The sequence below is a fragment of the Mustela erminea genome, chromosome 9 (assembly GCF_009829155.1).
Source record: "Mustela erminea isolate mMusErm1 chromosome 9, mMusErm1.Pri, whole genome shotgun sequence".
NCBI lineage: Eukaryota > Metazoa > Chordata > Mammalia > Carnivora > Mustelidae > Mustela > Mustela erminea.
Window position 1 is genome coordinate 5,573,246 of NC_045622.1, and position 14,670 is coordinate 5,587,915.

Below are 14,670 nucleotides of genomic sequence, written 5' to 3' on the forward strand. Positions count from 1 at the left end.
TGCACACATGAAACCAGGTACAGATTCACTTAGTGTACGTGAGACCAGGACGCTTCTCGGACAATTGTTGATTTGTGTGTTTCACAGCAGCCAACTTGCTCTTCCCCAGTCTCGGCTGTGGTTCCTGTCACTTCGGCGTTGTTGTGACCATGTGATTCTCCCAGTCTTCCTTTCTGTACTGCTGAAACCTCTGCTTGACATGACCGCAGTGTCTGGTCGACCTCAGTTTGCTCTGTTCTGTGTTTTACGAGTTCTTCTCCATTGACAGCACTTACCTCTCAGGTGAAATAATAAAATTTTTAAACATAGACCTGGAAGCTCCTTCTGTGTTCTGGTAGATTACAAGTTGGTCTTATAAATGATCCACAATATGCTTATGGGAATTTTCTTTAGATTATCAAAATGAAATTCATGAAATAAAAATTCTCATAGAGACTTTTGCAAACTAAACTGTATCTCCTGTCCTTAATTTCGGAAATATGGTGTACGTAGTTCAATTACTGGTAAACATTTAAACTTTAAATATTAAGATAATATTAAAGTCATATTAAAAACAATTTTTATTACTAAAGTAATATGATCAGTCACCGCCTACGATGACCTGACAGCTCATTATGAACATGGCCAAGACTTTTTTCATGCTTACCATATATACATACATATTTATGCTGTCACCATTCATAGGTAAAAATAGCCTGTTTTATTTTACTTCTACGTAAAGTGCCGTATCTATATGGCTGTAAAAGGAAATTTAAATTTCATGTGTGAAATTCTGTGGTTTAAAAGGAAGATAGATCCCGATTGCTGTTAGATTAAATGGTTTATCTTTTGTGATGTCTGTCCCTTTCCTGCCTTCCCTTGAATGTCTCCTGTGCATCCCAGACTCGCTTCTCAAAGTAAACTTACCCTCTTCATCCCCTTCCCTTGGCCTGCTTCTCTCATGTCTTCAGTGAGTGGCACTCCATTGCCCAAGCCTGAGAACCTCTCTCCCATGTCCATGTGGTGGCCAGATCCTGCATGTTCTCTGTGGTAAAGAATGTGAGTGTCTGTTCCTCACTTGGCTCGGTGTCCCTACTGCCTTCCAGCTCTGGGGTTCGGCACAGGTGGTACTGTTCCAGTAAATTCTTGTTGGCCGTCTCAGGAGTGTAACTGGTGCCTGGAACACTGTCACTCTTCTGTCACTGTCCCCATGAAACTTTTATTGAGATCAGGTTCCTTTCTATAGGCCTCTCTGTGCCGTCCCCCTGCTTGGTGCTAGCCCTTGGCACACTGTGGTCTCGGGTTTGGTGTGCACAGCAGTAGGCTGTCGTGTTCGGGATTGTATCCTGAGCACCCAGTACAAATATAATTAAATTCTCAGTTTTACTAAGCACAGTAGGTTTTGTTTTTTGTTTTTTTAAAGATTTTATTTATTAGGGAGAGAAAGATAGAGCATGAGCAGGCGAGGGGCAAAGGGAGAGGGAGAAGCGGGTTTCCCATGGACCAGGTTGCTGAACACGGGGCTCGATCCCAGGACCCTGGGATCATGACCTGAGCCGAAGGAAGGTACTTCAGCAACTGAGCCACCTGGGTGTCTCTAAGCACAGTAGTTTGTTTCAAAAATAAGAAATGCCATTAAATTCTGCTTCTCCATTCATATTTATTAAGAACCAGTTTTGTGCCAGGTTCTGCACGTCCTACCAGACGCACGAGGGAGGAGTGTGCGTAAGCAGGTCTGTCCGGGACTAAAGGGAGCGCTCGTTCCTTTTCAGAGCCTGAGCACCTGTTCCGATGCTGTGTGGATAAAAAGTCACAGAGGACAATGCTTGCTGTTGTGGACTACATGAGGAGACAGAAGAGGTAACAAAGTCAATATTGCTGCTTGAGTTTGGGGATTTAGCAGTGTTAATTTTAATTTTAAAATTAAATTTTAAATTTTGCTGGTTGAATTTTACCATGATTATTTTAGGTGCTGCTGCTGTAAGGTGCCGTATTTAATTTGTGTGATGCTTGGATCTTCCTGAAATAATCCATATTCAGGGTGACACTTTGGTTAAGACAATATCAGGAACTGGATAAGATAAAGTTTCTTTACTGTGAGTCACGGGCCTCAAAATGCGTGGTTCTGTATTCTGTGCTGTGGCGGTATTGATTTTCTAGATGGTGATAAATGGTTCTATCGTACAGTATCTTGTTCCTCTTAGTCCTCATGAGAGTTTTAACAGTGAGTGCAGGGGTTGCCGGAGGTCACGGTCAGATTGACCCCTACTGCTCCTGCGTTGACCAGAGTTGCGAGGAAACAGTGTAGGAGACTGGTAACTGGGGAGGTAGAATTGGTGGCTTGTGGTGTGCAGGCCGGTTGGTGGCAGTGGTTGACAAAGCGTGGGAAGGAGAGGCAGAAGGAAACTGAAAAATCCCCGCACGCCTTTACGTCTGTCCCCCTCTTCCATCCTGCTCCGCTCCTGGAAGCGCTGGGTCTTTCGGCGTCTTGGCTGCCAGTTAGAAGGTTACTGATTCACTTTCTTGTCCTGTACCAGACCCTCTTCTGAGAAAGCCCGAAAAGAGCTTTAACTGCAGCTGGAGCCTCTGTTTCCTCGGTGTGGGGAAGCCTCTCACCTTGGAATCGTCCGGTGTGGAATTCTCTTAGAGGTGGAGTGGTCTTTCAGTTCTCGTTCTGAAGAGGCCTCGAGGAAGAGCTGGAGAGAAAGTGAATAGAACAAAGCATGTAAAGACCCGAGTTCAAGTCCGAGTCCGGGACTTAGGAGCTGTGTGATCTCTGAAATGCAGGTTCCGCGGTCGCTGTAGTTAAGTGTCAGCTCCTGACCTGTCAGCCCGTGAGCATTTTCGAATCTCTGCGGCGACTGCTGGTGACATGCGCTGTCTCCAGGCTTTACCACTGAGGAAACTGAGGCTCAGGAAGTGAGGTTGCTGCAGATGCTACAGCTTGCGGTGGGGGGCCCGGCTGGATTTTAAGCAGGCTGTGCCCCCTCCACAACCAGCGCCCTTAGCCACTCCCTGTCGCGTCTCATGTGTCATGATGGTTTTGGAAGAGGTGTTATCTCTGGTCCTTTCCGGTCCTGACCTGCTGTTAGCATAGCAGATGGTGGTTTGGTAACTTGGGAAATGAACTGCACTAGGAGAAACACATAGTCGTGTCTTAGCAGAAACAGTCCTTGCATCCAGTCGCGCACTAGAAAAGCTGTGTGTAGGTGCTGCTCGCCGTGCTGGGCGGCCCGTGCTTAGCCTGTGGTCTGTGGTTGCCTTGATGGAGCGCAAACGTGAACCCCACATCTGTACGATCTGATGACCCGTCGCCTTCATGGCGGGTGCTCTTTGAAGGGTCAGAGTTCGGGCTCTTCATGCTGAGAGTGGGCCGGCTGTATGTTGGGGGGTGGCACATGAGCATCATTTTTTTTTTTTTTTAAAGATTTTATTTATTTATTTGACAGAGAGAGATCACAAGTAGGCAGAGAGGCAGGAGAGAGAGAGGAGGAAGCAGGCTCCCCGCTGAGCAGAGAGCCCGATGTGGGACTCGATCCCAGGACCCTGAGATCATGACCTGAGCTGAAGGCAGCGGCCTAACCCACTGAGCCACCCAGGCGCCCCGCGAGCATCATTTTCTTTTTCACCAGAGATCGACTGCACTGTATTCTAGACGAGCATGCTTTTCTCTTGATTGTGAAGGTGAAGAAAGGGACCTAACCGCATGTTACGTTTTTCTTTAGACCCTCCTTGGGAACAGTTTTCGATGATGCCTTCTGGCTGGAGTTGAATTATCTAGAGGTTGCCAAGGTCGCTCAGTCTTGTGCTGCTCACTTTACAGCATTGCTCTACGCAGAAATCTACGCAGATAAGAAAAGCATGGAAGACCAAGACAGAAGGTAATGGGATTCAGACCTTCGGCTTTTTAAATTTGTGTTGACATGGTTTCGGGTCACTGTAAGTTAGTTTGTTTTACTCCTGCTTCTCCATTTAAATGACATCTTAGAAGTTGTCTGTCTTTTAAAGTGAAATGATAACATTTTAAAAGAAAGAAAAGGGGTGGGGCACCTGGGTGGCTCAGTGGGTTAAGCCTCTGCCTTCAGCTCGGGTCATGATCCCAGAGTCCTGGGATGGAGCCCCACATCAGGCTCTCTGCTTGGTGGGGATCCTGCTTCCTCCTCTTTCTCTGCCTGCCTCTCTGTCTACTTGTGATCTCCCTGTCACATAAATAAATAAAATCTTTAAAAAAAAAAAAAAAAGAAAGAAAAGGGGTGTTTATTAGATAAGACTTGTAGAAATTCTCCAGATAGCAAGCTCCTGGGGGACAAAGACCACAGTTACGTCTCTGTATATTCCCCACAGCAGGTAGCATCGGGAACTTAATACAAGTGATCACAGACAGTTTTCACATGATTGAATGATTCCCCAAGTTCAGTGAAATTAATTTTACCCCTAATACCTCAGCTTATTCAAAATCCGTTTTACTTGCTGATTATAAAGTAATGTAACGGATTTCTTTCTGTTTCTAAATCACTTTAATTACTTTGCTATCCACCTGGATTTCTACTGATTTAATTAGCTTTTCCTCTGAGTTCGAACTCTTCTAAGAGTCGAACAGGTATTTCCTAGATCATAGTGGAAAAGGAAAAACAGCAAGGGTAAAGAGTGGAAAACGTGCACTGTATCATCCCAGCAACCCTCAGATTTATTCATCTGACGTGGCCTAGTGTTTATTTTTGTTTGTCAGCCTCGATTTCCAACCACAGAACCATTCATATTACAGAATCGAAGAAGCGAAGGTGTACAATGTTGCTGCGTTTCTCATGCTTGCGACTTAGAGTTTCTGCTTTGGGTTGTCCTTAGGCTGGAAGTACTGTGGGTCTTAGACTGTGGAAAACCAGGAGCCAGAATTCAGATCCTACTCCAAACATCAGTCAGTGTGCCTGGACTGATTTCTTAACTCTCTGGCTTGGTATTTAGTTTCTATTTTTCAACTGAAAACAAAAATCGATATGTAGATACTGTGCATAACATGGGATTGATGTGTTCACCATCATTGTAGACTGTGTATGAAGACAATTCTGTCTTCAGAATTGAAGATGAGTATGTGAAATGGGTTATTGCTTATTCTTAGAGACTCAAAATCTGAGTCAGGGTCTGCTAGGAATTCTGATCTGAACATGTTTCAGTATCCTGGTTTCACAGAGTATTTCTTACTAATCAGGAGGGAATAACTGAACTCTTTGATGGGTATAAATAAAATCACCTGAATTGGTAGGTAGGTGATTGTATAGAATTTGACACATTTTTGAAAAATTGCTTATTTAATAAGCAGGAAGGCCTGGAGTTTTATTTTGGTTAACTTTAAAGATTTTATTTATTTATTTATTTATTTATTTATTTATTTGACAGAGAGATCACAAGTAGGCAGAGAGGCAGACAGAGAGAGACAGGGAAGCAGGCTCCCTGCTAGCAGGGAGCCTGATGCAGGACTCCATCCAAGACCCTGAGATCATGACCTGAGCTGAAGGCAGAGGCTTTAACCCATTGAGCCACCCAGGCTGCCCCTATTTTGGTTAACTTTAGGAACGAGTCCTTGACCATAAGGCTTGCTGTCTGCTTTACCAGTTTGGTTTTGACTTTTTCCTTCCAGGTGCCTGATGGCAAAGGGAGAGCTTGATGGAGGGCAGGGAATGCTAGTTTTCTTCAGTGACTCGGAGAGGTGCCCTGCAGTTGGATTTGTTAACTTGCTCTTGAGCACAAATGAAATTTCCAAGTTAGTGTCTGTAGTTATTTCAGAGAGAAATCCAAAACTCCCTCATTCTGATCTAGAGCAGAGGCCTTAGCTCCTGGCCTCAGTGGTTTCAGTGTTTCTGGTCCAGTGGGGCATTGACTGCCAGGGAGGGTTACAGCCTTGGGCTGACCAAATCATCACCTGCAGGACTGTCTCCCCACTTTCCAGATTTCTCCTCTGATATCTGACTCTCTCTCCATGACTTGCTAGTGAAGAAACTCCGTAGTGTCTGGATAGAAAGGTCGGGGGTTATCAGTGTGCTTCCATCCCTCGGTGCTCTGTGCCCCTCCAGGGGCTCTGTGTTCCTCGTTTTTACAGATGCTGTTTTTATCAGATGAGTATGAACCCATAAATATACTTTAGTTTTCCTCATTTTTGAGCTTTATGATGAATTATATGTGGACTTTTCTACAACTTGTTTTTCTGCTCAGTATTTTTGTGAGCTTTATGCGTGTGTGGCTGTGGTTCATTCATCACTGCCGCTTCGTGTTCCTCGCAAGGACACAGCACGGTTCGTTGGCCTGTTCCCCGGTTAATGATCTGTGTCTCAGTGTGAAATTATTGCGTTGCCAGGTATGCAGAATTTCAGCCTTAAAAGCATAATGCCAAATTATTTTTAATGTCATTATACCAATTTGAATCCTTCTTGGAAATGTAGTTCAGGGGGGAGGAGGTGAGTAGAAAGCCTTACATTTAAGGAAGGGGCCGAACAGGAGTACTAGAGGTACTACAGGTACTGCCACTTTTAAGATTTATTTTATACTCTGGATTATTCTTGTCGTAAATAGTTCAGGGGTGACATGATTTCTGAGTTGAAATCACTTATGGGACTGAGTGTCTTATATATAAATGCATGGTTTACAGCTCAGGCCTTGGACTCCACAAATTCAGGTTTTCATCCTGGTGCTTAGTTTTATAATCTTAGGGGTAGAGGGATCCCACTGATGCCCTGCTTTCTCAACACCTGATGTCATCAGACTTCCTAATTTTTGCCAGTTTATTAGGTGGTAAGTAGTGTCTCATTGTGGTCTTAATTTGTGTGCCCATGATTATTAAGGAGGTTGAACTTCAGGTAAAACCACTGATAGAACATTTAGGAAGTGGGGAGCATCTGTTTTGAAACAGGCCAGGCTCTGTAAATAAGTGTATTTTGGTATCTGGCCTCCCCATATATCAGACTGTCATTAAAATTTGATTCTCCTTCAAAATATTAATGCTCACAATTGTGTAAGTTATATTGAATTTTAAAGTGTAAATGTTTCACTATGTTTTATCTATGACCTTGGTTAATTTTTCCCATCCAAGTCTATACTGTCTATATTAACAAGCTTCAAAGTAGTATATTCTCATTAAAAGAAATGCTCTTATTACAAACAGAAGTCTTATGTTTGAAGAAGCAAGCCAGAGTACAGCTATTTCTAGTTTGAGTGAAAAAAGTAAAGAAGAAACTGGAATACGTTTACAGGTAAATACTATAGAGACCTTATTTGCGATACTATTTATTTTATAGTTTGGATAATTATTTTGTTGCGGAGATTATAGAGATGTCATTTGATTTTCAAACAGATGTTACTTTTTGGACCGAGTGTCATGTGCGTAAGTTCCTGGTCTGAAGGTTGGGCCTTGGAGTAGCAGAGAGACTTGAGTTCTCATTCTGACTCAGCCACTTTGTTGTAAAATCTTGCACAAAATTACTTACCTCTCCAACCTTGAGTTCCTTTCTCTGAAAGTTGGGATAAAAACCACCTGTCTCGCAGGGTGAATTTATACCATGTGTTTTCTGCCACAGTAGCCTGTTCATTTTCTTTGTAGCGTTTAACATTTATAGTCATATATTCATTTGTTTCCTTCTTTAGTGTATGTCACACCTCAGGGCAGATGGCTTCTTCTATAAATCTCTTAATGTCTGAATTTCTTTAGTGTGCTCATTCCTCTGAAGTGACAGTTTGGTCTTTCGACTTTGCTTAAACCCCTGGTTGTCTCTCCTACTTCTGCTTATAGCTTGCCTCCTGCTTCTGGAAGAAAACGGGACAAGGAGATGACGTCCCACCATCAGACGTAGAAATCTCCCTGCGTCTGCTTCATCGTTAATGTTTTCTCTTGTTAGAGATATACCTTCCCCTTCTGGTCAAGACGGTCCTTCCTGTGCTTCATTTTTTATGAACTCTTTCTCAGAGGATTTATTCTTTATTGTGCTGTGCTCCCTCTGAATGTGCCTAAACATCTTCACAGTCCTATTAACTATTAAAATCACTCCCCTTCAGGGGCGCCTGGCTGGCTCAGTCGCTAGAGCAGGAGCCTTTTGATCTCGGGTCATGGGTTCATGTCCCATGTTGGGTGTGGAGCCTGTTTAAGAAAAAATAAAATAATTTCCCTCTATTTCATCCTTTCTGGCCTCCCTTCCATAACAGCCGGCTGGACATTGTGGAGGACCTGTATGTCATTGCTGTCTCTCGTTTTTCCCTTTCTAGGCTCCTGCCTGAAGCAGCACTTGCTAATCCCACACCCCCCAGAACCTCACGTGACCAGACCGGGATGGGGGGGGGTTACCCCCCCCCCCCCCCCCCCGCCCCCGCCATGTCCTGGGAACACTTAGAACCCTCAGGCACGGCTTGTGTGACATGTGCGCCCTCTGCTGGCGGATCCCATTCTCCCTTCTCTTTTCCCTTTGTCTTTTTTATTAGTCTTATCCTCTTTTACTGAGTTTTTAAAGTATTTTCTATGTGTCAGGCCCTGTGCAGGGCTTGGGTACTGAATGAACAACAGCAAGGGCTCAATTTCATGTTCATGATTATCAACAGTTTAATTAGAATTATAAGTGTAGAGTTAGGCCAGTGTCAGTGAATTTGTATGTAGTAAATTACTTCCCAGAGCAAGCATGAGGCACTTGAAGTGCTTGACTGGTTTTCTATGCAAAAGTTTCTGACTCTTTCATTTTTCTCCTTTTTCTTAAGCAGGTTCCACGTGGAGCCCAGTGCTGGGCTTGGAGCCCAGTGCTGGGCTTGAACTCATGCCACTGAGATCAAGACCTGAGCTGAGACCGAGAGTTGCATGCTTAACCCACCGAGCCACCCAGGCAACCCCAGTTTTTTATTGTTTTCTGTTCTCATTTTTATTTTACTGAGATGATTTTAAACCATCAATTTTGTGCAAACTTAACAACAGAGATTTGAGTCAGTAGGCCACTTCTTTATCCATACCACATTTTACCAATTTTAACATAATGCAAATTTGAGGTTTTTGTTTTTCAGAGAAAAATTCATGACCTTTATTTTTACTACATTCAAGTTTTCAAGAGTCAGACTTCGTAGACATCATTATCCCTAGCACAGTTTTAGCAGTTGTTAGGATTATTTGGTTTTGTTTTCTTTCTTTTTTTTTTTTTTTATTCAGGGTCTTTTGTCGATCCTTACACATTTTAGGGTTGTTCTACTGTGTGAAAAATGCTGTAGTATTTTGACAAGTATTGCATATAACAGTTTTGTTTTAAGATTTTATTTTTGAGTAATTTCTATACCCATTGTAGGGCTCAAACTCACTACCCTGAGATCAAGAGTCACATGCTCCTCTGACTAAATCAACCAGGCACCCCATTTGTTTTTGTTCTATGATTATTTTTGTATGCGTTAAAAACCTGGTATTGGGATTGATTTCTTTTTTAATTCATGAAATTGTGAGCGGTTTTCTTCAGGGAGTCAGTCATTCTGTTATTTGGGGTCAGTTTGTTGTGTTGCTGGTTCAAAACTTTATATTTCAGGGGCACCTGGGTGGCTCCATGGGCTAAAGCCTCTGCCTTCGGCTCAGGTCGTGATCCCAGGGTCCTGGAATCGAGCCCCACATCGGGCTCTCTGCTGGGCAGGGAAACTGCTTCTCCCTCTCTCTCTGCCTGCGACTCTGCCTGCTTGTGATCTCTGTCTGTCAAATAAATGCAATCTTAAAAAAAAAATAGCTTTATATTTCAGGGGTGCCTGGGTGACTCAGTTGGTTAAGCGGCTGCCTTTGGCTCAGGTCATGATCCCGGAGTCCCAGGATCGAGTTCCACATCGGGCTCCCAGCTCCATGGGGAGTCTGCTTCTCCCTCTGACCTTCCCTCTCATGCTCTCTCTCACTCTGACTCTTTCTCTCTCAAATTAATAAATAAAATCTTTAAAAAAAAAACTTTATATTTCAGTATCCCTGCCTTTTGTAACATAACATTTACTACTTTTATAACATAACATTTAGAGTTGGGAGATACACGTTGGTACTGGTAAAAGTTACACTTTGCTAAATTTATAAAGTGACGTTTTTCCTTCTCTGATGTTTGTTGCTGCCTTGTTTTTAGGATCTGCTCTTAGAAATCTACAGAAGTATAGGAGAGCCCGATAGCCTATATGGCTGTGGCGGAGGGAAGGTCTTGCAGCCCCTCACTAGGTAACCGCATGTTTCTAGATGATGCTGTTGTCATTCTGTCTGTGAAGGACTTCAGTGCACGTGGAACTCAAAGGGATTTTGTAAATCTCATTGCAGACTACGCACATACGAGCATGAAGCAATGTGGGGGAAGGCCCTGGTGACCTATGACCTCGAGACAGCCATCTCATCCTCAACCCGCCAGGCGGGGATAATTCAGGTGAGCTGCTGCCTGCCCCGGAGCAGCACTGCCGGCCTTGTGCTGAGCTGCTTTCAGTCCGAGCAGACGCACAAGAGCCGGGAATGTCCTTGCTCACAGTGGGCTGAAAACCCCGCGGGACACGCGGCTGAATCGGGCAGGTCACTGACCTCAGGGAGAGTGTGGATTTGGTGATGGTGGTCTTGCCAGCTGCCAGCAGAAGACATTTCCTCATGGGGTCCAGTGCGCCACACGGGGCCATGTCTCCCAGAAGCCGTTCCTTGGGGTCTGGGTCACCTATGCCACTGGCTGACGTCCTGTAGCTGTTCTTGCGTCACAAAGCCGAGGCTTGGGAGCACCCTCTGCGCCTCGGGGGGAACTTACTAAGCAGGATTGCGGGATTTTCACTGATGTGTTTTGAAAGCTACTTTTTGTGTTTGCTATTTTTTATTTCTCTAGTTCTGTTGAGTACTGAGCTTTTTTTTTTTTTTTTTTTTTAAATACTCTCCTGCTCAGGCCTTGCAGAATCTGGGACTCTGCCATATTCTTTCCGTCTATTTGAAAGGACTAGATCGTGAGAACAAGGAGTGGTGCGCGGAGCTCCAGGAACTCCACTACCAGGCAGCGTGGAGGAACATGCAGTGGGACCACGGCCTCGCCGTCAGGTGAGGGGAGCTCGGGGGCTGTGTGCTGCGCTTTCTTGAGCTCCGCCCAGCACGCCGCTGCTCGTGTCACTCAGTATCACGGGGGTTGTGTGCTTTCCCAGCCGTGGACATGCCTGCATGGCTCCGGGAGGACAGCAGGAAGCAGAGACTGTGCGGGGAGTGGATTTCAGCCTCTTAGGGCAGCTCCACTCCCCGCCAGAGATAGATGCTTGGAAATAGAAATCTATAACGTATTTCTCGTGAGAGTTTCTGTCTGTCCATCCAAAGAAAACTACTGTCCTTTCCCTTCCCACACCCTGGTGCAGACTCTTGGGTTAGCCAGCACTTCCGCGGGATGGTTCCCAGAAGTCTGCTTACCTGTACTGACAGAATGTTTCCTTCTATAAAAACTGCTAACCCAGGAGCACGGGAAGATGCTGTTTATAACCTGCATCGTGATAGCACTGGTTTTTCCGACTGGAAAGCCAAACACCTAATTCAATAAAAGATTTCACTTTTAGCTAAAAAGTTTTCTGGTGACATAAATGCCAAAAAAATGAGATCATATGAATTATATGTTGAATTGCCTTCATTGAAAAAAATTTCATTAACTGAGGTGTTTTTCCAATTTCAAACTATTAGATTGCTGTAACATTAGAGAAACGCTTTCATATTTTTACAGCCTTTTACCGGTGGAGCGTATTCTCGCTTCCCTCGGTAAACCACCACAGACTGTTCTTCCCATGGCCGGCGCATTCTGGGCATGTCAGCTTTCTCCGGGTGCTTCCTGTTGGCCAAGCTGTTCCTGCTCGGGGCCTTACGTGCATCTTGTTTTTCTCCCTGTCCCACGTGTATGGTGTCTTGTCATTCAGATTCTCGTTTAACAAGGCCACATCTCACACTTTTGCTGACCACCTGTCCAGAGTAGCCACCCGGATGTCCCAGTACCCAGTTTTAATTCGCCACATGTCCCTCGTCACTGTCCAATATTTTTTCATTTATTGTCCATCTTCTCCAGACCACAGCATGAACTCCATGAGAATGACGGCCCTATGTGACTTGTCTACTCATGGATCCCTTGACTCTGGAACGTGGTGCCAAGCGCCTGGCACACAGTTGGTGTTCACAGAGTCAGTGCATGAGAATGTAGCATAGTTAGAACCAGCCAAAATAGCTGAGAAATTACTCTTTTCTGCTTGAATAATTTAAATGATCTACAAAATTCTTTGTATTTCTTGCCAAAATTCCTAGAAATGCATTTTTTTAAGTGGAGAAGTCTTAATCTTAGTTGTCAGATTTTTTTAAGTGAACTATTTATACATGTATATTTTAGGATTCTTTGTTTATAATTACATTTTTTCCTTTTATGTTTTAATTATCTCACAGCAAAGGACTAGAAGGACCCAGTTACCACGAATCACTGTACAATGCTCTGCAGTCTCTGAGAGATAGAGAATTCTCCACATTTTACGAAAGTCTCAGATATGCCAGGTATTACAAAATGAGTTACTGTATTTTAACATTTAGTGTCATGGCTCTTTTTTGAAAACTTGATGAATAATTTCAGTGTGAGGACTTGCACTGGTGAAGGGATAAAGGACTTGGTGGGTTTGGTCTGATTGTTTGTCATTCTCGTACTCCTCTTGGAAACCACATTCCCTGTGTAATAAATTGTGCCAGTCAGCACTGACCCTCGAGCAGTGCGGACAGGGGAGGCGAAATCCTGTGACTAAGAACTTCTTAGCTCCTGTAAGTCTGAGAAATAAGTACTCAGATCTGTTCTCTCTTCTGCAGGAAGGTTTTCGTAGGAACTCTGGGTGTGCCTATCCTAATAGTTGTCTTCCGTATGTTACAAAGGGGTTCTCTGTGTTTCAGATGTTTTATATTAGAGATTTCTTTTATGCTTATTTGTCAAATAGATATATAGTACTAATTGACCTTTTTTTTGGTTTTAGATGTAGCAGCATGCTCATAGGTTAGGTACTTAAATCAGTTGTTACATTATTTTTTTATATATATATATATAAAATACCTTTTTATTTTTTCATATGGTTCAGATCTGTTCTTTCCTTTAAAAAATTTAAATTCCCTTTGAGACCAGGTCAGCTCTTTATGTAGACCCCTCAAGAACGTCTTGTTGATTCCCACCTCTCTCTCTGCTTCCTGGACCTCTGTGTCCTGATAGTTTTAATCTTGTCTCCTCTAGTAGCTGTGTGGCATTTACCTCTTAGCATAGTGTTCTTGCTATAAAGTAGTAACTCATGGTCAGGACTTACGGATACTTGGGCTTGTTATGAGGCACAGATGAGATCATGCAAGAAGGTACTTAAGTGTAACAGACTAAACACATGTAATACACTGGTTTTTATTTAACAGTAGTTAGTGACCTATTAAATCCTGTATTTTACTACAGAAATATTTGCTACCATTTCAGTGCATATTATGTGCTAGCCATTTTGTTAGGCTCTTTCTGTACATGTTCTCTAAGCTTCAAAGTAATTCTGAAAGTGGAAAAAACATAGGAACCCTGTAACGGGGCCTGGGTTAGCGGCCAGAAGTGGGAGATCCAGGGTGAACTCTTGGTCCGAGCGATGACTCTGTGCCTGCCACATTGTGCCAGTGGCACTTGTGAATGTCAGGAGCATCTGGTCACCAGCAAAGCCAGTGAGAACTTTTTACGAGCAGATATGAGCTTCCATCTTTCTGAAAATCTCTTAGTGTCCTGTGTGTCTTGTGTTTTCCCCCTCCAGGGTGAAAGAAGTGGAAGAGCTGTGCAAGGGGGGCCTTGAGTCTGTGTACTCCCTCTACCCCACACTCAGCAGGCTGCAGGCCATTGGCGAGCTCGAGAACATTGGGGAGCTGTTCTCCAGGTAATGTGGTTTGGACGACTTCAGAACAAACCCTCCAGTGCAGTTCTGCTGTCTTCTCTCTGCGGTGACTTACAAAACAAGAAAAGAGGCTGTCAGTAGGTTCGTTTCTTTTATCACGATATAAGTTGATGAGCCTCGTGAGCTGTGTTCTTATTAAAAGAAGTGTTTTGAAAAATATTTACTGTAAAAATACAAGTTTTTGAAATTTAGCCTCATTGTGCTTTCTTCTTCACAGCTCTTGCCCTCTTGTACCCCACATAAAGTTGTTTTTTTCCTCATTTTTTTTTGCCAGAGAGCATGGTACGCCATTCTGCTATAATCCTATGTTGGATCAGTGTCGTTCTAGCTCTCCTCTGCCATGCTGTCCTAGAAGCTTCCGAAAGCCGCTTTCATTTCCTAGTCCTTCCCTTGTCGTCTTCTTCCTGTCCCTGCTTCCTCTCGATTCCTGTCAGTGCAGGGATTCTGAAGGATTGGACAGTACTGCTTCATGTGGACTTTTCATGTAAACTAGTCTTGGAGTATGCATTTTTTCTTCTTTAATAAACCATATTTGCCAGGTGCCAGCATTTCTCTCTCTGAATTGTGATTTCTTTAACAACTATAATCATGCATAGAGTCATCCCCTGTGCCTAGTTGGACACAGTAGAAATTAATGAGTTCACTTCGTTTCCTTGCTGACGTGTCTGCATTTGCCACAGGGAGTGCTGGAGCAGGACTGGGGGTATAGGCGTTCTGTGTGACAGGCCTGATGAATGTCTTCTCTTTTCAGAAGAATATATACTTAGAAGTGCTGCCTTTTCTGAGGTATTT

General features: G+C 43.7%; 1 protein-coding gene across 3 annotated transcripts in view; it reads left to right on the forward strand.

Moving 5' to 3' along the window:
• The window catches only part of ATM (ATM serine/threonine kinase), a 120,508-nt gene that overhangs the window by 80,723 nt on the left and 25,115 nt on the right, over nucleotides 1-14,670 (forward strand). For 2 of the 3 annotated variants that reach the window (XR_004289491.1, XM_032360060.1), the window contains exons 40-47: nucleotides 1,752-1,839; nucleotides 3,705-3,860; nucleotides 7,133-7,220; nucleotides 10,080-10,168; nucleotides 10,265-10,367; nucleotides 10,863-11,011; nucleotides 12,377-12,481; nucleotides 13,741-13,860. Coding sequence is in view for 2 of the 3 variants with exons in the window: in XM_032360060.1 (XP_032215951.1) it covers nucleotides 1,752-1,839; nucleotides 3,705-3,860; nucleotides 7,133-7,220; nucleotides 10,080-10,168; nucleotides 10,265-10,367; nucleotides 10,863-11,011; nucleotides 12,377-12,481; nucleotides 13,741-13,860 (898 nt within the window). In the remaining variant the exon portion in view is untranslated. The other variant, XM_032360061.1, reaches the window with a different exon arrangement.